The sequence below is a fragment of the Podarcis raffonei genome, chromosome 12, assembly GCF_027172205.1.
Source record: "Podarcis raffonei isolate rPodRaf1 chromosome 12, rPodRaf1.pri, whole genome shotgun sequence".
In the NCBI taxonomy this organism is placed as follows: Eukaryota; Metazoa; Chordata; class Lepidosauria; order Squamata; family Lacertidae; genus Podarcis; species Podarcis raffonei.
Window position 1 is genome coordinate 47,918,872 of NC_070613.1, and position 23,599 is coordinate 47,942,470.

General features: G+C 43.8%; 1 protein-coding gene across 1 annotated transcript; it reads right to left on the reverse strand.

Moving 5' to 3' along the window:
• Positions 1 to 205: 205 nt before the first annotated feature.
• EXOSC7 (exosome component 7) lies at positions 206 to 22,598 on the reverse strand. Its single transcript, XM_053410189.1, has 8 exons — positions 22,456 to 22,598; positions 19,636 to 19,737; positions 18,283 to 18,377; positions 9,943 to 10,108; positions 9,574 to 9,644; positions 4,886 to 5,006; positions 3,013 to 3,168; positions 206 to 366 (listed from the first exon to the last, which is right to left on the reverse strand). Exons 1-8 carry the CDS (start codon positions 22,510 to 22,512, stop codon positions 262 to 264), a joined length of 873 nt encoding a protein of 290 aa, XP_053266164.1. The 5' UTR covers positions 22,513 to 22,598; the 3' UTR covers positions 206 to 261.
• Positions 22,599 to 23,599: the final 1,001 nt, after the last annotated feature.

Here is a 23,599-nt window from a genome sequence, read left to right on the forward strand (position 1 = left end):
GCAATGTGGACTTCAAACTGGTTTTGGACGATATAGCGACATATCACTCAGCCCTAGTGTTGATCGAATCTTTTAATTTTGCCACCAACACCCAGTGAGAAAAGAGCTGAAATGACAAGTGTGTGAGAGGAAACCACCTTTATTTAACAAATATATAGCCAACTTTGTAAAAATAAAATAAAATCTGAACAACTAACTAACCAACCAACCAACCAACCAACCAACCCAGTCCTTGACAGATGCTCAATGTAACAATGAGGCTCATCCCAGGAATCCAACTTTTTTCCGTGTTGGTCCAAGACTTTCTTCTTTATCCAAGGCAGATTGCAAAGAGGTGTGCAACAACTTTCCCACCCTCTTTCCAGTCTGAAATGCAAATGAAAAGACAAAAACCAATGTGTGGCAGGAGAATTTAACTGTAAAAAAAAAAAAGAATCCAGAGAAGCTTCCTTCTTTTGTGGAAACGTTTTTCTTTAAAAGTTAATACCTACCTCTCTGCTTTTTCTCTACTTTCTATTTGTTTTGGTGTTGGCGGGTGTAGAGATTTGGGGTTTGGTGGATCTGAGCATCACCAGTTTTTTCTACTGTGAAGTGGATATTTTGTGGTGCCCAGGACTTCTCAGATTTCCAAATATGTCCCCAGACCCCCCCCCCCAAAAATTGGAGATCTCTGTCTAGCTGATGAAAAGTTCTACTTGCTAACAACCCAGTGGAGTTTTGAGTTATAGACTTGCACATTCCCCCTAGACCTTAGTGTCTAGCCTTTCAGACCAGAAGAAGCTCTGGTGCTAACATTATCTCTGCAGATCTCGACAACGGTAGTAAATCAGAAGGGTTAGCATGAAATACCCTAGCCTCCCACTGGAAGCAAAAAATGTACTCTCTAACAGCATTTTAGCTTTCTTGATACCTGCAAAGATTATAGGGAAGATGCAGAAAATACTGCTAGAGGTCATGGAGGAAAAACAAAGCACAACAACTTTGCCAATGCTGTATGTCTTGGAATGGAAATAAAAGAATTTAACCTTTTGAATCTCTTGAATATCTTAAGAGGGAAGGAGTGTAAGCCATAGACATAAAAGTAATGGAACAAAGACATGACTACAATAAGTATGATATAGATTTGAAAACTATAGACAAACAATGTCTACTATAAATACACCCAACCTGGATTGTAATTCAATCGACTTTTCCAAAGCTATCTTGTACCTGTCATTTTGTGGGCTGTAGGGAATTATTGTCTGCCTCAAGGCTGGCAAACATAATAGAATTCATGACTTAGTGTCGATGTCAGGGAACTGCCATCAGTGCCGGAGGGAGAGAGCAAGCTCCAGAGGGATTCCAGAGAGCGTCCCGGGAGTGGGAGAGGCAGCCCATCTTCTGGGGAAGAGAATCAGCGTAGCACCAGTGGAGAAGGGGGGCAGATGGGGGAAGCGGCAAGGCGGTCCCATGACTCCTTGCCGGGGACCAGCGGGGAGAGTAGAGGTCCTCCGCTGCCTACGCCCTCCTTGCGCAGAAGGCTTTCGCGCAGGGAGAGTAGGAGGAGACTGGGCGTCAAAGAGCTTCTTTGCTGGAAGAAGTTTAAGAAACGCCCACTGACGGATTCTGCCAGCGATTGAGACAGCCACGGGAGAGTGGCTGTCCGGACAGAAAAGGTTCACTCAGGCAACCCAGCCAGGTGTTGGCACCGGCTTACGCACGAGCAACCCCTAGAACCATTACAGTCGATATGTTAGTGCATTTAAGAATGCTAAGGAGGAGTTATGAAACTGTTAAGAAACATGTTCTCCAGCATTTTCCTTTACATCTTGCTTGCCCCGGCAAAAATATTCATTCCATTTCCTAAGAAAAGACTCTGATCACCATTTCAGATGAGTTTCTGAGCACAATTCAAAGTGTTGGTGCTGACCTTTAAAGCCCTAAATGGCCTCGGTCCAGTATACCTGAAGGAGCGTCTCCACCCCCATCATTCTGCCCGGACGCTGAGGTCCAGCTCTGAGGGCCTTCTGGCGGTTCCCTCATTGCGAGAAGCAAAGCTACAGGGAACCAGGCAGAGGGCCTTCTCGGTAGTGGCGCCCGCCCTGTGGAACGCCCTTCCAGCAGATGTTAAAGCGATAAACAACTACCTGACATTCAGAAGACATCTTAAGGCAGCCCTGTTCAGGGAAGTTTTTAACGTGTGATATTTTACTGTATTTTTGGTTTCTATGGAAGCCGCCCAGAGTGGCTGGGGAGGCCCAGCCAGATGGGCGGGGTATAAATAATAAATTATTATTATTATTATGCAACACAATATATAAAAATATCTATATAAACATCATTTTTAAAACAGGAATCCTTGTTTGTTAACTGTAATAACTAAATGCTTTTGACTGATATAAACTGTCTTTCAGCTTTCTTTTGAGATATTTGGAGAAGTTAGATTTTTAAAACCAAAATAGGTTGATGCTGCATAGTAGTACCTTGGTTCTCAAACGCCTTGGTACTTGAACAACTTGGAACTTGAACGCTGCAAACCCGGAAATAAGTGTTCCAGTTTGTGAACTTTTTTCGGAAGTTGAATATGCTCCTTTCTAAGTGTTACACTTCCATTTTGAGTGCCACACTTCCATTTTGAGTGTTACGCTGAAGTCTGTCTGTTTTTGCTATTAATTTTGCATTTTTGTGGCTTTTTTGTTGTGTTTTTGTGTGGAACCCAGTTCAGTTACTGATTGATTGATTGTGTGACTGCAGTACATTGTTTATTGCTTTCATTTTATGGATTAATCGTCTTGTTAGATAGTAAAATTCATGTTAAATCGCTGTTTTAGGGGTTGTTTTTAAAAGTCTGGAATGGATTAATCCATTTTGCATTACTTTCTATGGGAAAGCGTGCCTTGGTTTTGGAACGCTTTGGTTTTGGAACAGATTTCCAGAAGGGATTAAGTTTGAGAACCAAGGCACCACTGTACTTATTAAGGTGCTAAAAAATCCCACTACGGCTCGATTTACAACAACCTGACCACATCTTACCTCCATCATCTCAAATATGCTTTCTGGATCAAGACTCCCCCTTCCCACTTTCTTCATACAGGTTAGGACACCTCGACTGGTCACAGAAATGAGGAGGCTAGCCAGAGAACACGCTTCCTCCTGAAGTGTAGCGTCCACTACATGCCTATAGCCAATCTGGAAAAGCAAAGGCAAAAAAACGTAAGCTGCAATCCTATAGTCAGACCTCGGTTTCCGAATGGCTCCGTTTTGGAACGTTTCAGCTTCCGAACACCAAAAACACGTAAGTAAATGCTCCGGTTTCTGAACATTTTTCGGAAGCCGAATAGCTTCCAGGGAGTCCCCCCCCCCCCACTTTTCTCTCCATTTACTTTGCTGAACACCTTTTGATCTTCAGTTGTCGAACAGTCTTCTGGAACAGATTACGTTCGACAACCAAGGTTTGACTATACAGTGGTACCTCGGGTTAAGAACTTAATTCGTTCCGGAGGTCCGTTCCTAACCTGAAACTGTTCTTAACCTGAGGTACCACTTTAGCTAATGGGGCCTCCCACTGCCGCCATGCGATTTCTATTCTCATCCTGAAGCAAAATTCTTAACCCGAGGTACTATTTCTGGGTTAGCGGAGTCTGTAACCTGAAGCGTCTGTAACCCGAGGTACCACTGTACAGTTCTCTGTGAGTAAGGCAGGTGAACACAGTGGGACTTACTTCCAAGTAAACATAGGGCTTGTCAGCATTATTTAGCTGTTAATCCATTCCCCACCCCCCTCATTCAAATTAGACCAGAGTAATCTACACCCTCACGTAATTGAATTTGCATATGCAGAGCAACTCTAGCCTTTCCTGTTCATATCTTTAGGCACTCCCTTTTGTGTTCATTCCTTCCTTCTAATCTGTTGATTCTATTACACCAATTAAGTACAAAGTGTGCAAAGAGCTGCACATGCACCTTTGTGGTTTGTTTTGTTTTTAAATCCCCACCTGAGAAGTGTGCGAAAACACAGGCAGGTGATTGCAAATTCGCTTGTGCGTGTTTTTTGTGCAAATCCAATGGGTAAAAAGAAAAAAAGAAATATAAAAGGCTAAGTTCTTCACACAACCTTACTAGAATCCTGGAAAAGAAATGAAAGCAACTGAAAATGTATTTGCACCAGTGCTTTTTTTGCTAGAAAAATAGGTGCCGGTACTCACCATGAAGTTGTTAAGTAAGTGCAACACTTTTTAACAACAACAAAAAGAAGTGCCAGTACTGCGTAGCTTTGAGTACCCCCTGAAAAAGCCCACTGCCTAGCACAGCCTTTTCAGATCGCTGCTCAATATATCTGGTTTACAAATTTTATATGTGGTTTGCTTGTGCAATTTTCTGTTTTTGTGCAAATCTGAGGGAGGAATGTTAGAACAATACTGAGAACACGGGGAAGGAATTCAAGAACCGCAGCATTTTAATCCAGAATTCTAATACAATTAATTCACCAAAAGACCAAGCCAAGATGAAGAGAAGCCCTCGCAAGCGACTGTTTTCTGTAAACCTAATGTTTTCAAACCGCAAACCCTTTTTCCATACGTGTCAAAATGGCTTCTCAAATCACTGCTATAGAATAGTCAACCACGTTGTTAAAGGTGTTAATGGACAGAGTTCCATTTCTAAGCAGAGAAATAATAATAATAAGAATAAGAATAAGAATAAGAATAAGAATACCACACATACACACAAACAAAATACCTAATCTCTCCCATACTGGAAATTCAAGAACCCAGAAAGAAATAGTGAAATAATCTGATGGTTTCCATGGCAGTGTCCACAATAAAAATGGCAGGTCCGCCTTCTGTATTAGAACTTTTCTATCAAAGCAAGCCCATAGGAGATAAGCTCAGGATTGTCAGTGACTTACTTTGCTTAGTGTAACAATACAAGGTACATTATCTACATTAAGTCGAATACAGTCAAAAGGATCATCAGAAAGTTCAATTTCCCGTCCACCTTCATCCTCCAAAACGCGTACTTTGGGTATTCTAAAGAAAGCAGAAGGTGATGTCAAATTAAGATGTCATTTCTGCACATATTGCCACAGGGAATCATTCCAATTCTTATTCATATGCTGAGATTAGTTTCCAAAGATAGATCCTATTAGCTTTCATACGCCAGACTCGCCCAACACCACAAACAATTAAGAGAACATTGGTTTGTGGAAGGGACATCTTTTTAAGGCATCTTTTTAAGAGGTACAGTTTTTTAACCTGGCAACATGAGGGGGAAAAACACACCTTATTTATCATTTTAAAAGGATAGCATTGTGCTTGTAGTTAGTGCAGAAATGGCAATTATCTTCGTTGTCGTTGGTCAGTAAGCAGTTTAAATAATAAAAATAGGAAGAGACCCAATTCATTTTCCAAATAGGGAGGTTTTCCACAAAATCGCAGGGTGTGTGTGTTCTTTTCCTTATCTGAACTTTTAAAAAATGGAAGCTGTATCTAAATGATTTAGGGCAGTTTCCCATCTGTAAAAAAGAAAAGGCACATTCCCAGCATAATACGGTTCATTCCATTCTAAAGCTGAGGTCATTTAAAATAAACAGCCGAGAACTGCTTTGGACTGCTTTTCAAAGCAGCTGTGCCAAAGTGTTATGTAGGTTTTATATAATATAATGAGAAACAAAACACAAGGCAAGATGTTTTCAACTAGGCAGTTTGGCAAAGTTAGGAAGCCTGATGGAGTTACAGCAGCCCTGAGATCTTATGACGAAGTATATAAATCAATCAGACAGACAGACAGACAAACAAACAAACAAACAAACAAACACTAAAGAAGGATGATGATGATGATAATAATAATAATAATAATAATAATAATTTTTATTTATACCCCATCCCCAGCCAAGGCCAGGCTCAGGGCAGCTAACAAGCAGTAATAAAAACAAGTTGAATGAATACAACTTAAAAACAAGATTAAAATACAACATTAAAATATTGAAACATTAAAATATTAAAATGCAGCCTCATCACAGGAGGAGAAAGGAAAAAGAAAGAGGGGGAGGGAATCAAATTGGCTCCAAGCCAAAGGCCAGGCAGAACAATTCTGTCTTATATCATCAAAAACCAGTTTGAAGTCCATATGTTGATACTGGTTTCATAATTTTTTGACCTGGCAACATATCGTGAATCATGGTGTGTGTGTGTGTGTGTGAGATGCACAAATCACAATATGGGAAAAACCGTGAAGCCAGCCAGTGCTTCTCTTGATTCCTGCAGCCCCTGTTATCTCTGCTGGTTCCGTTCTCCCCTGCCTCCTGCAGGGGACAGCGAATCTCAAGAGCAGGCGCCGGCAAAAAATCAGGATGCAGGAAAAACCATGATGCCAGCCAATGCCTCTACACAGCTCCATCCTTATTTCAGACATCATGATGTATTGGTTTATCACGATGTTGAAAACCAGCTAATACCCAGCCCTAGTGTTCGCCTCTCCATCCTTATTTAAGACATCATGATATATCAATATATCACACTGTTTCGCTGGTGTGATATTGTGATGGTGAAAACCAGCTATCACCCAGCCCTACTCCAGCCCCTGCCATCCCTCCCAAATTTATTCAGTCAAATGTACCTGAAATGACTAGAGATTAATTCTGGTTATAGGCATGTTTCCTGCTTGTCTGGATCTACCACAGCCATGTGTCTGTGCAACCAAGAGTACATTTTATATCTAAGTTGAACTTGTTGTATTCTATCCAGCTGACCAACAGGAAGTGGTGCAAATGTGTGGGATGGGAACAGGGTCTCTGTTGCGGCGTTGGGGGATATCTACCCTGAAGCTACCACCACAATATTGGCTCGGGACTGTTTCAAATGGGGTGACTTTTGCTCAGCCCTGTGGGAGCTCCCCTGCAGGGTTCAACTTGTTATTCAACATGTTATTCAACATGTTATTCAACATGTTATTCAACATCTATACAAAGCTGCTGAGAGCAGTCTCTGGGACCTGAAGCAAGGATGGCGATGATGCACAGTTCTGTCTCTCGGTTCTACTGGTACCAAGTCCTGAACTAGCGTTGGGAGTATATGGTGGTCGTGCAAAGTAATATAAACCTTTTAAAAGGTTAAGGGACCCCTGACCGACCATTAGGTCCAGTCGTGGCCGACTCTGGGATTGCGGCGCTCATCTCGCTTTATTGGCCGAGGGAGCCGGCGTTCAGCTTCCGGGTCATGTGGCCAGCATGACTAAGCCGCTTCTGGCGAACCAGAGCAGTGCACGGAAACGCCGTTCACCTTCCTGCCGGAGTGGTACCTATTTATCTACTTGCACTTTGACGTGATTTTGAACTGCTAGGTTGGCAGGAGCAGGGACCGAGCAACAGGAGCTCACCCTGTCACGGGGATTCGAACCGCCGACCTTCTGATCGGCAAGTCCTAGGTTTAACCCACAGCGCCATTTGCGTCCCAAAAACCTTTTGGGAGATGGTATATAATGAAACGAAAAAACATGTTCAAAAGAATGTTTGTTTAAAAAACCAGATGCTTTTTTGTTACGAATTATAGGTACCAAGATTCCAAAGGCTCGGAAAAGACTATTTATGTATGCGACAACGGAATCACGGATGTTATTAGCCAAGAGGTGGAAAGAAGAAAGTCCCGACCAGGGAAGAATGGCAAACCAAGTTGATGGAGTATGCCGAAATGGCAAAACTAACTGGAAAGCTCAGGAACCAAGAGGACAAGAACTTTGGGGGGAAATTTATAATTTATTTAAGAGACCATTGTAAGCAAATGGAAACATTGGCAGGATTTTAATCTCACTTGCAAGGTAACAAAGACTACGGATAAACTGGATGGACAAAAATGTGGATGTGCAGTTGCAAGCGGTGAAATTAGGACCCTTGGAAGGGGGGAAGTCTTGAGATTCAGAGAAATCTCTTTATATGGCTTTGTAATTGATTTTGTTGTAAATTTTTATTTTAAAATCAAATAAAAATTATTTTCAAAAAACCAAGAAACAGACAAAAAAACTAGCGTTGGGAGGTTGTAAAGGGTTGGATGAGGTAAAAACAAACTAGAGACAATCCAGACAAGACGGAAGTGCTATGCGTGGGCGATTGACGCATCCAGGAGTTGGGAAAACTACCTGTCCTTAATGAGGCTGCACTCTTGTTGGAAGGAGCAGGTGCGTAGGTTTGAGGTGCTTGTGGAACCATCTTAGTCCATTGAGTCCCAGGTAGCCTCAGCGGATAGGAGTGTCTATACGCAGTTTCAGCTGGTGCACCAAATGGCTTCTGACATCTTAAAGCAGGCATAGGCAAACTTCAGCCCTCCAGATGTTTTGAGACTACAATTCCCATCATCCCTGACCACTGGTCCTGTTAGCTAGGGATGATGGGAATTGCAGTTCCAAAACATCTGGAGGACTGGAGTTTGCCTATGCTTGTCTTAAAGATGAACACATTTAATTATGGCATAAGCTTTCTTGGAGGAGAGTTCACTTCAAAGAAGGGGGGGTTTGCTGCAAGTAGTGAATTCAGAGATGAGTGGCACGCAAAAATCACAGACAGTGAGATTTCATTAGAACTGAACTGGACGGTGACCTGTAACAACAGCAGTGACAAGTGACAGAGCATCTACTTAGTAATGGTGAATGAAACAGCATCTGTGATTGTCTTTATTCGACACTGTCTATACTTTTTGCATTTTATGTCCTTCTAATCTCACAGATTGTTGTTTAGTTGTTTAGTCGTGTCCGACTCTTCATGACCCCATGAACCAGAGCACACCAGGCACTCCTGTCTTCCACTGCCTCCCGCAGTTTGGTCTAACTCATGCTGGTAGTTTTGAGAACACTATCCAGCCATTTCCGCTTCTGTCGTCCCCTTCTCCTTGTGGCCTCCATCTTTCCCAACATCAGGGTCTTTTCCAGGGAGTCTTCTCTTCTCATGAGGTGGCCAAAGTATTGGAGCCTCAGCTTCAGGATCTGTCCTTCCAGTGAGCACTCAGGGCTGATTTCCTTCAGAATGGATAGGTTTGATCTTCTTGCAGTCCATGGGACTCTCAAGAGTCTCCTCCAGCACCATAATTCAAAAGCATCAATTCTTTGGTGATCAGCCTTCTTTATGGTCCAGCTCTCACTTCCATACATCACTACTGGGAAAACCATAGCTTTAACTATACGGACCTTTGTTGGCAAGGTGATGTCTCTGCTTTTGAAGATGCTGTCTAGGTTTGTCATTGCTTTTCTCCCAAGAAGCAGGCGTCTTTTAATTTCGTGGCTGCTGTCACCATCTCCAGTGATCATGGAGCCCCCTCTATTTGCCAGGAGGTGATGGGACCAGTGGCCATGATCTTCGTTTTTTTGATGTTGAGCTTCAGACCATATTTTGCGCTCTCCTCTTTCACCCTCATTAAAAGGTTCTTAGATTACACAAACACATACACACACAACATGCATATATAAACACAACTGAGGATTACCCTTGACGTGTCTGATGAAGTGGACTCTAGTCCGCAAAAGCTTATACCATAATAAATTTGTTAACTTGTTATGGCGCCACAACACATTGTTTTGGCTGCAACAGAGACCTCTGCAGGTGTGCCTTACCTGGTATTAAACAGTGCTGCCTTCACTGCAACAGAGATGGCATCAAACAAGTTTCCACCACACTCCAGTAACTGAAATGTTAAAAAATGAAGAAGTGTGTTTTACATGAATAGCCCATTCAGTTATATCAATCCTAGAACCTACAAGTGATAATCTGATTGTGGCAGATAGGCCTGTTCTTATCTTTTTAAATCAAGATACAGTCCTGAATGAGCAAAGGCTGACATTGAGGTTCAGGGTTGTGATGGTGTTTAAACTATCTGCCCTGACTTTGAGACAGAAACAATCTCATCAGAAATCATCCAGTCAATGGCCTGAGGAATCCTCTGAATATGTCGTTTTGATTAAGCTGAAGTTTGTTTTACTTACCAGGACATCGACGTAAAGCACCCAGCAGTGCTCTCGGGGAGCAATGCAAAGCAACTTCAAGTCAATGCTGCTCTCGTTGTTAAAAATTCTGTAGAGGGTGTTTGCTATTTCAGTGCCCAGCTCCTCTCCGCCACGGCCCTCAAATTCGGGAGTGGCATTGGCTGAGCTGAAAGGAAGAAATAAAAAATCAAAGCAGTTTTCACCTTTCAGGGATCTACGGCTCAGCACAGGACATTAAATCCCGCCCTTTCCCTATGAATAAGATTTAATAAACCAAAATAATAAAGGGGACAGAGAGATCTATAGATTACCTGAAACAGGCAACAACATAGTTTGGTATCTCAGTTCTTTGCTACAGTCTAACTACTGTGGTTTGATGGAAATTAAGAACAATTGCTTTCTTCAGGTTAAGAATAAGAAAAGAAAGTTGCATGGCCAATAATATAGCCTGTTAAATATGACAGGGGGAGAGAACAGATAACCTGACAGGAAGACTGGCATATTTTTAATTGGCCTCTCCTGTCCCGGGTATTTCTCTACTGTAAAAGTCTCATTGCCTTCAACAAGCGTCAGTTGTGATGGGCTCTAATCTTTTAAAAAATGCACACACAATTTCAAATATGCAAGGCAAAAATCAGTCTAATTAGAAGCTATTCCAGCAGAAGAATCAGCATTACATTGCGCAGCGTACTAGAAGCCTACAGCTTTCAATGCTGCCCATCCTATTTGCTCCCATCTCCTACTTTGATTTAGAAGCTCTCAGGTCCACAACAGGTAGAAGTGGTTGCAAGGATCAGCTCCTTTTCCTCCTCTCTGTAAGGAGACAAGTCAACAGCCCCTCACCAGTGCTTGGCATCCATTTGAGTCTAAGTCGGGAAGAGTTATTGGGCTATTGTTTCGTTCTTGTTTTTGTTATGTATTTTGTGTTTTTATCTTGTGTTTTTTTGCCGCAAACCACCCTGAGAGCTTTAGATGAAGGCCAGTATACAAATTTAACAAAAAACAAAACAAAACAAGAGAGTCACAAGCCATTGCAGCAGGAGAGGCATTGCACCAACACTCGATGAAGTGTTTGAGTGCCTCAAAGAACCACTGGAGGATCTTTGTAAAAGTTTTAACTAAACAGGTAAATCTACATACTTTCAAAGATTATGCTTGCCTATCTGCAGTTAGAAAAATAAAATTAAGTACTTGTACATTGCCCTGGGACACGGGTGGCGCTGTGGGCTTGCCGATCAGAAGGTTGGCAGTTTGAATCCCTGTGACGGGGTGAGCTCCTGTTGCTCGGTCCCTGCTCCTGCCAACCTAGCAGTTCGAAAGCACATCAAAGTGCAAGTAGGTAAATAGGTACTGCTCCGGCGGGAAGGTAAACAGCGTTTCCATGCGCTGCTCTGGTTCGCCAGAAGCGGCTTAAGTCATGCTGGCCACATGACCCGGAAGCTGTACGCCGGCTCCCTCGGCCAATAAAGCGAGATGAGCACCGCAACCCCAGAGTCGGTAATGAATGGACCTAATGGTCAGGGGTCCCTTTACCTTTTTACATTGCCCTAATATTTCAAGATATGGCCGTGTGTAACTACTCTGCTGCCTGACTACTCATAAGAATAGTTACATACAGCCATATCATGAAATCCTAGGGCAACGTACAACAATAAAACACACAGCATGATTAAAAAGGTGATGTAACAATAAAAGTGACTTAAATCAAAACGTCTTAAATAGCTGCACAGGTCTAAGGGCATAAAAATTTACTGGTAGTGCACAACTTCACATTGTCAAGCCTCAGATCCCAAGCTACACATTTACCAGCAACATTAATGTTTCATTGTAGTTTGTGTATCTCATTTTGCATGGCAGCCAGTACACCACTTCCTAAGCATAGTCAGCTTGCACATCATGGTAAACCATAGATAACGGCTGTGTGCAGGGTTTATCTCTCCTCCTCACAGGGAGGTGGGGAGAGAGGGGGGCAATGTGAGGGGAGGAGAGGGGCAATTGTTCCATTTGGAAACCTGCAATGCTTGTGCCGACAGAACCTTTGTAACAGCGCGATGCTGAATTCCACCCTCTGAAAGTGGAGATAAGATTGCTTCAAATTTGGTCCCCTCTTAGCAGAAGCTGGTGCAAAAAAAACCCTATGATCCCTGGCTTAGTGATCATTCCAAACTAGGGACCAGGTTTTTTTTGTTCAATCAAGCGGCGGTTGGTAAGCCAAGGACAAATAGAGTTTGTTTGGAGACAGAAGCTGGGGAATATGGTCTGTTGCTCCTACTCAAGCTAGGAAAGAAACTAAAGGAGAAGAAATCTTCTCATTCACAGCAAACCATTTGTTGTTGTTGTTTAGTCGTTTAGTCATGTCCGACTCTTTGTGACCCCATGGACCAGAGCACGCCAGGCACTCCTGTCTTCCACTGCCTCCCGCACTTTGGTCAAACTCATGCTGGTAGCTTTGAGAACACTGTCCAACCACCTCGTCCTCTGTTGTGCCCTCCATCTTTCCCAACATCAAGGTCTTTTCCAGGGAGTCTTTTCTTCTCATGAGGTGGCCAAAGTATTGGAGTCTCAGCTTCAGGACCTGTCCTTCCAGTGAGCACTCAGGGCTGATTTCCTTAGAAGAAGATTGGTTTGATCTTCTTGCAGTCCATGAGACTCTCAAGAGTCTCCTCCAGCACCATAATTCAAAAGCATCAGTTCTTCAGTGATCAGCCTTCTTTATGGTCCAGCTCTCACTTCCATACATCACTACGATGTGGAAGCACCAATCATAGCAAACCTTTAAGGGCAGGAGAAGCCGGTGTGGGAGGGACATGGAGGCAACCTCCTAACAGCAGCATCACTGCTACCGCTAGGACAATGTGGGGCAGGGCAGAAGCAAGCTGGGACTATGTGGGCACACTGGTGGATCCAATCCACTGATCCTGTTTGCTGTGCAGCCCCTACACTTGATCTTAGCCAAAAGGCCGAGAAGCGATGTGTGTAGCCCCTGCTTCACCACTGTCCTGCTTTGATAGTAAGCAACAGTGCCCCTACTGTTGGGAGGGCAGCATATAACTCTCAGGGCTCCCATTAAAGCGGGCCCTTAGGCATTTATCTTGTCCTATCTTTCTATAGCCTGCGTAAGTGTTTCTCAAACTTGGGTCTCCAGCTGTTGTCAGACTGCAACTCCCATCATCCCTGGCCACTGGTCCAACAATAGCTGGAGACCCAGGTTTGAGAAATGCTGGCATATATAGCTGAATGGCAGGTACAGGTACTATTTTTCATAATACAGAAAATAGGCAGGATCTTCGCAAAGCATTTATCTCACATTGATTCTTTTTGAGTCAGGCCACAAGCAATTAGTCAGAAATGGAACATTTCTTAATAGTATACTTACAAAGGATCCTTAAAGGTTTCCTAGGGAGAAGCAGCTTATATAAAAAACAACTCCGACAATTATCTAATTTACCTGCACTATGCAATTTAGCCTCCAAGCACACTTGATTTTTAAATTGTGTCAAAGTTTTAATAGCCAATTTATATGAATATCAAATCACACAGTCATCTCTAGCGCACTGAGGGAGAGTTTGAAGTTATGTTTAATTAAAGGGCAGATTCACAGTTCTCATAGCAAGACCTTGAGGTTGCCTCTTTGAACTTCGGCATTTTAGAACTTTATTGCAGGATAACATTCCAATTAGAAAGCTAAGTAATACGCTACTCTGTGTCTGTTGCTGCTTCTGTCCATATCACCTTGTGCTAAATAGACAGAAGCACCCCCATTATAGACTTGCATTCCCCCCCACACCCACAATAGAATTTGTTTAAAAAAGCTATATAGGCACAATCCTGCTCTGTATATGCATAAAAGCAGGATGCAGAGCCTTGTTGCAAGATATCAGGATGGATCAACCTTCCTCACCAAATCACAATGATTAAAAGCCAGATACAGTCATATCTTGGTTTTCAAGCGCCTTGCGACTCAAACGTTTTGGTTCCCAAACGCCGCAAACTCGGAAGTGAGTGTTCCAGTTTGCAAACTTTTTTTGGAAGCCGAACGTCTGGCACGGCTTCCGAATGAGTGCAGGAAGCTCCTGCAACCAATCGGAAGCCGTGCCTTGGTTTTCTAACGTTTTTAGAAGTCGAACGGACTTCCTGAACGGATTCCGTTCGAGAACCAAGGTACGACTGTAGTCAAGCGTCTCCCTCAACAGTTGTCATTGCCAAGTGGCAGGTACAAATAGGTTAGACTAGCCTATTAGCCCCATTTAGTTTTTTAAAAAATGTTTTTATTAAAGATTGTCGATTTTATTCAACGTGAGACACTAATGCTATAGACCAGTGGTTCCCAACCTTTTTTTGGCCATGCCCCCCTAAGCATCTCTAAAATCCTGATTGCACCCCCCCCCCGTGACATATACCGTATTTTTCGCCCCATAGGTAAAGATAAAGGTACCGCTGCCCGTTCGGGCCAGTCTTGCCAGACTCTAGGGTTGTGCGCTCATCTCACTCTATAGGCCGGGAGCCAGAGCTGTCCGCAGACACTTCTGGGTCACGTGGCGTGACAAGCTGCATCTGGTAAGCGGTCCCTATTTATCTACTTCCACTTTGAGGTGCTTTCGAACTGCTAGGTTGGCAGGCGCTGGGACCGAAAGACGGGAGCGCACCCCGCTGCGGGGATTCGAACCGCAGACCATGCGATCTGCAAGTCCTAGGCGCTGAGGTTTTACCCACAGCGCCACCCGCGTTTGGAGGCCAATGGCGTCCGGGGGGTCCGGCACACTTCCCAGCCGCGGCTCTGGTCTTCCCCCCTGGGACCTTTGACTCAGCAGAGCGTAAACACAGCGGAAGCAGAAGCAGGAACGTTCTTCGTGTGAAGGCAATAACTCAGGCTGAAACGCAGCAGTCTCCTTATCTTTAAAGTCTTTATTCCTTAGCAAAACACAACATCTATAAATCTCCTGGCGACAGTTCGCACATCGCTGCTCTCTTCTCGGAGCAAACATGCACACAGACTGAGAGAACACAGGAAAACCCTCCCTTCAGTGTTCTAAACTCCTCCTCAGAATGTGAGACGTCACTCAGAACTCTTAACCCTGTAAGTTCTGAGCCTCTCCTAACACCGCGTCCCTTTTTTCGCCCCATAGGATGCACTTTTCCCCCTCCAAAAATGAAGGGGAAATGTGTGTGCGTCCTATGGGGTGAATGCAGGCTTTCGCTGAAGCCTGGAGAGCGAGAGGGGTCGGTGCGCAACGATGAGCTGCCTGCATCCTGAAGCCTGGGGCGTGCTGAGCCACGTGTCCCGGGCTTCGGGAAGATATCCGCAAGCCTGGGGAGCCCGTGGGAGTTCCTGCAGCCCAAAACCTGCGGAGCGCGCCCCGGGCTTGGGGCAGATATCCGCAAGCCTGGGGAGTTCCCGCCGGGCTCCTAAGGCTTGCGGATAGCAGCCTGTTCGGGGGGCTGGGGAAGTTCAGGCTTCCCCCGCCCCAGCCCCGAGCCTGGATGGGGGGAATAATTCCCCCCCCCAAAAAAACTAGGTGCGCCCTATGCGGCGAAAAATACGGTAATTCTTATTATTGAAAAAGTGAACTCCTATTCACGTGGAGGAAGCCTAAAGTAGCTGTTAATGACTCATTCTCAAATTGCTCCCCTTAAAAATCAAATTGACCCACTGTGGGGCATGTGCCCCATGTTGGGAACCACGGCTATAGACAGTATAAGGCTGGGGGAGAAGACAGGTGAGGAGAGAGAGCAGTGGGGAGATGGGAAGTAGTACACTTCCATTCTTTTACAAAGTACATGTGCAAGGTTTTTATGTCAGCGTCACATGTGTAGGTTCTCTTTCCATTCACTCATTAGTTTTCATTGGCATGGTTGGCTGCCTCTGGTGGACCGAAGTGAGTTTTGTTTGAGTGTGTGAGCGGGAGGCTAGCCCCACCTACTTCATTGAAAGCGGAGCTGTTCCCCCATTCACGCTGCCCTTTCACTTTCCACACAGAAGCTGCACTTTATCCATATTCTTTATCAATAACCACATCATGAGCAGTTGGAATAACTATGAACATTCCAGGATACTGTAGCGCAGTGATGGCCAAACTTGGCCCTCCAGCTGTTTTGGGACTACAACTCCCATCATCCCTAGCTAACAGGACCAGTGGTCAGGGATGTTGGGAATTGTAGTCCCAAAACAGCTGGAGGGCCAAGTTTGGCTATCACTGCTAGAGGTTCTGCCAATGGTAGGGATTCTCAAAAATGTCAGCCAGCTATTAGAAATTGGGCATGCGGGTCTATCTTATATATGAGTGCCTGGTCAAGGTTTCATGTGTGAAGGTTTAAGAAATCCAGAAAATTATTTCATCCCACCCTGTACCCCAAGATTTAGGAAAATTATATTAATTAGACCGAAATCAAGTTAGTATCAACCTTGTATGTGTTTGCTGTGCTCTTCATAACTGGTTGCCCGTTCTCCTGGCACAGATCCCTGAAGTCACTCTTAAACATGCAACCACAAGCAAGAGTGCCAACCTCGTTTCTCGTCTCAACAAGGCGTATCAACATACACATTAAAAATTCTAGTGGAAGACTCTGCTCCCCAATTTTATCTTACATTATCTCAGAAAGTGCAGGAGGGACCAGGACAGCAATTCAAAACGAGCTAATGATTTGAGAACCCTTTAAAATGGAGAGGAGGAATTGTCAAAATGCTCCTGGTGTTCAAAAACGCTCAGTTAGCACCACCTAGCGGCAGGCCAATAATGTGCCAGAGATTGAAACCCCACCATTTCTAATTGTAGCAGAGAAGGCTCTACAGTTGCTTTGAGCGTGCACAGTAAAAAATAAATAAAATGAAGTTTTTGAGCTATTTTAAAGGAAATATGGACATTTTAACCGATTTTTTGAAATTCCGCCCAGATGCTATTTCCAACAGACAAATCCCGGATATATCCAGGAAATCCCAGACGTATGACAGCCCTAACAGTATACCAGTAGCTATATGTGCAGATCTAAAAGCACATATGTTCCTACTACAGCTCATAGTGCTCTTGCTGGCAATAGTCAGTGAATGCGGTGAAGGTCCTGTGTGAATGTCTGGAGGCGGCTAAGGATGGATGGTGGCTAACAGATTAAGGTTGAATCCTGACAAGACAGAAGTACTGTTTTGGGGGGATGGCGTGGGTGAGTGTGGGGGACTCCCTGGTCCTGAATGGGGTAACTGTGCCCCTGAAGGACCAGGTGCGCAGCCTGGAAGTCATTTTGGACTCACAGCTGTCCATGGAGATGCAGGTCAATTCTGTGTCCAGGGCAGCTGTCTACCAGCTCCATCTGGTACGCAGGCTAAAACCCTACCTGCCTGCGGACTGTCTCACCAGAGTGGTGCATGTTCTAGTTATCTCCCGCTTGGACTACTGCAATGCGCTCTACGTGGGGCTACCTTTGAAGGTGACCTGGAAACTACAACTAATCCAGAATGTGGTAGCTAGACTGCTGACTGGGAGTGGCTGCCGAACCATATAACACCGGTCCTGAAAGAACTACATTGGCTCCCAGTACTTTTTCAAGCACAATTCAAAGTGTTGGTGCTGACCTTTCAAGCCCTAAACGGCCTCGGCCCAGTATACCTGAATTATTATTATTATTATTTGCTTTGCAAAGTGGTATTATTGGGATGGGGCAAGGGTAGAGTTTGGTCAACCATCGATTTACTGGTCCAGCTTCCAGAAAGGGACCTGAGATGGGAGTCATCTACTGTGCCAGCCTAGACCTAGCAAACAAAAAGAAAGAAAGAAAAAATATGACTCCTTTCAGCCTTGGTCTATAGGATGTGGCACGTCTGCAGTGGAAATTCTGCTCTGAATCTCACTGGCTCCTCTGCCCAGGACTTATTAAAAATGTTTTGACTGCATGTACCTCTCTGGGCAGTATCTTGTAGCTACAAATGTCACCTTGAGAAATGCAAATTGCAGCAGAGAACTGAATGCAGTGTTCACTACTCTGGCAAAGAAGGCAACATCATCACGGTGAAGGAAACTAATGAGGTACCACCATCAGCAGGTAAAAGGAATTTGCAGAAATGATTGGCCTACAGAGATCTGGTGAGGACTAGAAGGCTCTGTGTGTCCATTTTGGGAAAGGGTGGGACACTGGCCATGAGCAGAAGGAAGTAAAGAAATGAACTGCCAAATGCAAAAGATGGGGAAGAAAAAGGCAAAGAGGCAGTCAGATTAATGATTTGCTATCTGGCATTCTGAAATCCTTATAAAAGAGCAAACACAGAGCATATAGTCCTGCAACTAGCATCACTTTAAGGTTGCTGGTATTTAGTTATATAGAAGACCCCCCTGTGGCCCAGTTTGCACTAACCAATCAACAAAGAATTCCAAGTATCCTTCATTTGGTCTATCCAGCTTCGGTGCTCCCATTTCTGCCTTGACTCCAACCAGGATGTCTGTGTGCCCCTGTTGAAATAACAGCACTCTGCTACAGATGTTTTCCAAGTCTTATGATCTTACCAGCACACCTCCCTTTACTTTCTGTGTCGGCCAGTACTACCCAGTATTTCTCCTTAAAAAAAAAAAACGCCTTGAAAACACAATGGCAAACCTTTGAAGCACCTTCAAAGCACCGAAAGGGCCAACCAACTTAATATCACAATCTGATGCGGACTACTGTAGACACACACTGCTAATAAACAGCATTGAGTCTGGTAGACTGTGAGATTAAGATTGTGAATATTTGTTGTTCACAGTGCTTTTTTTCTAGAAAAACAGGTGCTGGCACTCATCATAAAATTGTTATAGTAAGTGCCACACTTTTTAACAACAAAAAGTGGTGCAGGTACTGCATATCCTTGAATACCCTGTAAAAAAGTACTGGTTGTTCAATATAATAATCCAATCGCTTTTCTGACAATTTACTTCTTCAGTCCCCTTTCCTGCAAATCTGTCTCCACCACCCCCTCCCTTTTGATCCCTGCTTCTCACACCAATGCTTATTTTGTCTTCCTCCACTCACCCTTGCTTTTAGGTTTCCTGTTGCTTGGTTCCAAGACATTTTGGGTCTTCCTTTCACTGAGCTTGCCACCCCCTTAGCTTCCTTCTATGTTGGGCATTCAGCCAACTCTTTCCTCGTTTCCTCCAACAGCAAACAGCCCCTAAGGCAGGCTTCCTCAACCTTGGCACTCCAGATATTTTTGAGACTACAATTCCCAGCATCCCTGATCACTGGTCCTGCTAGCTAGGATCATGGGAGTTGTAGGCCAAAAACATCTGGAGGGCCGAGGTTGAGGAAGCCTGCCCTAAGCCAACGTCCTTTTCTCATTCATACTAACCTTTCATTTTCCATACTGTATGCCATCCTTCTATTCCTTAAATACTACTGGGTGTTTAAGAACACAATTTTGCCAACTCAGTACGAACTGGAGAGTAATGGTCCACTATAACAGAATTATTAGTCTTGCATCTGGTTCTCCTTTATATTTGTGTTCTACATATTAATGTGACACATCTCTCTCCTGCACTATAAGTGAACAATACATTTCCTGTGCCACAAAAATGTATGCCACTATAAATGAGTAATTTTTTCAGGTGCCACCAGACTGTTCTAGCTAGGGCAGGGCAGACCCAAGCTATGTTTTAGCATTGTGCCGAGTGAGCTTCAATGAAAAACACACAATATCGTTAGCAATGTATAGAAGTCCCCGCTAGGTGTACTTACAAGTTTTACTCTGGCAGACCCACTTGTATTAGATACTACATCTGTTTCCACTTCAGTACATCTGTAATCTTCACAACCACGGCCATCCACCCGAAGATCCTCCTGAAACAGTCATTTATCACAATGTGTTTCCTAATGCCATTGATTGATCACACAAATAAATGTTGCTGAGCGAAGCAGACAAATAATCACAAGCTTGTGATTATAAGTGAATGCCATCTCTCTCTCTCTCTCTCTCTCTCTCTCTCTCTCTCATTTTTATTAAATTTTCTAATGTACATTTCAAAATATGTTAAACAACCTTAAATCAATGACTTCCCTTCTTCTCTTTCCATGGTTCATTTTGCATACCATACATCCCTGCATGTTTTACATGAACTAAACCATTCAGTAATCCACTGTTACAGCCATCGAAACTTATTTACACTATTGAATTTATCTTAATGCTACCAGCATTTTTAAATAAACACAATTTTCACCCATATATTCAATAAACATTTTCCAAACTTCTTTGAATGTACGTTCTTGTTGTTCTCTTATTCTATAAGTTAAATATGCGAGCTGCGCATATACCATCAGTTTAAGTTGCCATTCTTCTTTAGTTGGGACCTCGTTCATTTTCCATTTTGGGGCTAACAAAACATGGGCTGCAGTAGTAGCATAAATATGCTACTACCCAGGGGAGTTTGCCTGGTGCCTTCACTATACACCTTTAGGCGACAGGCAAAAACATTCCTTTTCAACCAGGCCTTTGCTTGACTTGATCTACACCCTACACCCTTTTAAAAAATTCTGGCTCTTTTTTTGGGGGGGGGTTATTGGTTTTGTTTTGATTTTATGTATTTGATATTTTATGTGAACCACCCTGAGACCTTCAGGTATAGGGCGGCATAGAAAATAAATAAATAAATAAATAAATAAATAAATAAATAAATAAATATCTTTTTTGACACCTGGGAATTTCCCTCTGAATTATCCCCAACGAAAAGGACTATGGGTTTTTTTGTAAAGGTACTTTTAAACATTTTTTTCAATTATATATCATATAATCAAATCCACCCTGGCTGGCAGAAAAATCCACATTTGGCAACCAATGCACAACTTTGGTTTCTGATAGTACACGGGTAGAAGAGTCTAAAAAGTCCAGGGCAGAAATTTTCAGAGTCCTCTCATGGCCATGGTGGCTCATTTACCAAAAGCAATGTATTTAGCATTGACTCCGGAAGTGTATACTTGATTCTGAGCAAACAAAGACTCCTGGAACAGAAGGCAGTGTGGTGCAGTGGTTAGAGCAGAGGTGCACAGCCTGCTGCCCTCCAGATGTTGTTGCACTACACCTCCCATCATCACTGGCTATGATGATGGGAGGTGTCAGAGTAGAACCCTGGTTCAAATACCCATTTAGCCAGGAAGCTCACTGGGTGACCTTAAGCCAGTCATTGAACCTCAGTCTAACGTAGCTCACAGTAGCTGGGTTCTCATCTTTGTTCTGGCAAAATACAGGAAGGGATGAGGTGGTTGAATTATTTTTCAGCTGGTGCTGAAGCGACTTCAAAGCCATCCTATACAATCCATTGCAGCCTAACAGGATGGCCCTTCTGGAATATGTCACAAACAAATACACGGATTTGTAAATCTGTCTGTGCCTTGCTACCCAGAGCTTAAATACATAACCTTTCACACACCCTTAGAGACATGTGTATTTGGAGAGGAGAGAAAGAAAGATCTGAAACAACAGGATAAATTGCACCCCATATTAATGGCAAGAGCATTTTTCATTGAAACATGGGACAATCCTGTATTATACTGGGCAGGTGGCAGCCCAGCCTCACAGCATTGTTGTGGGGACTGAACCATCCCCCTTGAGCCCCATGGAGAACCAGGTGGGCTATAAATGCAATACATAAAATAATTAATAATAATAATAATTAGTAACTGGGACAATCCTGTACAGGGCAGGGGGCAGCCTAGCCTCACAGGGTCGTCGTGAGCAATTGAATGAGGAGGGGAAGAATCACCCCCCTTGAGCCCCATGGAGAAACAGGTGGGCTATAAACGCAATAAATAAAATTAGTATTACTACTACTACTACTATTATTATTATTAAGCAACTAGGACAATCCTGTATTATACAAAGCAGCCAGCCTCACAGGGTCGTTGTGGGGATTGAATGAGGAGGGGGAAGAACCATCCTCGAGTCCCATGGAGAAACAGGTGGGCTATAAATGCAATACATAAAATAATAATTATTAATAATAATAATTAATAACTGGGACAATCCTGTACAGGGCAGGTGGCAGCCAAGCCTCATAGGGTCGTCGTGAGCAATTGAATGAGGAGGGGAAGAACCATCCCCCTTGAGTCCTATAGAGAAACAGGTGGGCTATAAATGCAATAAATAAAATTATTATTATTACTATTGAGCAACTAGGACAATCCTGTATTATACAAGGCAGACCAGCCTCACAGGGTCGTCGCGAGCAATTGAATGAGGAGGGGGAAGAACCATCCCCCTTGAGTCCCATGGAGAAACAGGTGGGCTATAAATGCAATACATAAAATAAAATAATAATAATAATAATAATAATTAATAATAATAATTAGTAACTGGGACAATCCTGTAGAGGGCAGGGGGCAGCCCAGCCTCACAGGGTCGTTGTGAGGAATTGAATGAGGGGAAGAACCATCACCCTTGAGTCCCATGGAGAAAACAGGTGGGAAATAAATGAAAATAAATAATAATAATAATAATAATAATAATAATAATAATAATAATAATGTAACCGGCCCCAGACAGGCCTCCAGCCCCGCCTCAGTTACCTGGACGCCGTGCACGACGTACACTTTCTCCGCCTCGCTCAGCACCACCGACGCCATGGCGAGGACACCCTCACGCGCATGCGCCGCCCTCCGAACGCCGCGCGCCGGGCCGTCGCCATCAGCAAAAGGGCGCCCACTCCCTGCCTGCCCACTTCTGCGGCGCTGTCTGATGACGCCCTCGCTCCTTCGCGCCCCCTCCACACCGGCTTCCTGACCGCGCAGGCGCAGGCGTCCTCGCGCCTTTCCCGCCGAGCGGCTGGGCTTACGCGCACGCGCGTTGCGGATGCCCGGAATAATCTCTTTTAAAACTGAGTGGTGGTTGTTGGTTTTTTGGTCGTTCGTGACTGGTCAGTTCGCTCGTGTTTACTCCCGAGTAAAAGCAGGCGAGCCTGTGCATGGCCTCACAGTGGCTACAGCGCCTAAGCTGTTGTCGGACTACAACTCCCATCATACCTCAGCGTTGGTCGTGATCGCTAGGGATGATGGGAGTTGTAGTCTTAACAATGGCTGGGGACCCACGTTTGAGGAACGCTGTGAGTTTAATGCCCAGCTTTCAGTTCTCGAGAAATCCTATGCCAGCCAAGGGAATGGATTCAGGGCAAAGGCAAGAAACCTCAGCCTGCCCTCAGCAATACAGTGGTACCTTGGTTCTCAGACTTAATCCATTCCAGATGTCCATTCCAATACCAAAGCGTTCCAAAACCAAGGTGCGCTTTCCCATAGAAAGGAATGCAAAACAGCTTCATTTGTTCCAGACTTTTAAAAACAACCTCTAAAACAGCAATTTAACATGAATTTTACTATGTAATGAGACCATTGATCCATAAAATGAAATTAACAATCAATGTACTGTACTATAAAATAAACAAGACAGTATTGTATATGATAAAAAATAATAAAAAAAATTTACCTGCACTGTTGATAGTCTTTGGATGGGGGGCTTTTATCCATTTCCGCAGTCACACAATCTATCAGTCAACAGCTGAACTGGGTTCCACACAGTCACAAAAGCAAATTAACCAAAAAAGCCTCAAAAACGCAAAATAAATAGCAAAAACAAAACCGCCAAATACAGTGGTACCTTGGTTCTTGAACTTAATCCATTCTGGAAATTTGTTTGACTTCCAAAACGTTCAAAAACCAA

Bases quoted from the DNA above. Each gene is read 5' to 3' on its own strand.
- EXOSC7 (XM_053410189.1), bottom strand. From the start codon at position 22,512: ATGGCGTCGGTGGTGCTGAGCGAGGCGGAGAAAGTGTACGTCGTGCAC. The intron at 19,738-22,455 runs GTAACTGAGGCG...TGACTGTTTCAG, and splicing joins ACGTCGTGCACGGCGTCCAG to GAGGATCTTCGGGTGGATGG. The intron at 18,378-19,635 runs GTAAGTACACCT...TTATTTCAACAG, and splicing joins GGTCTGCCAGAGTAAAACTT to GGGCACACAGACATCCTGGT.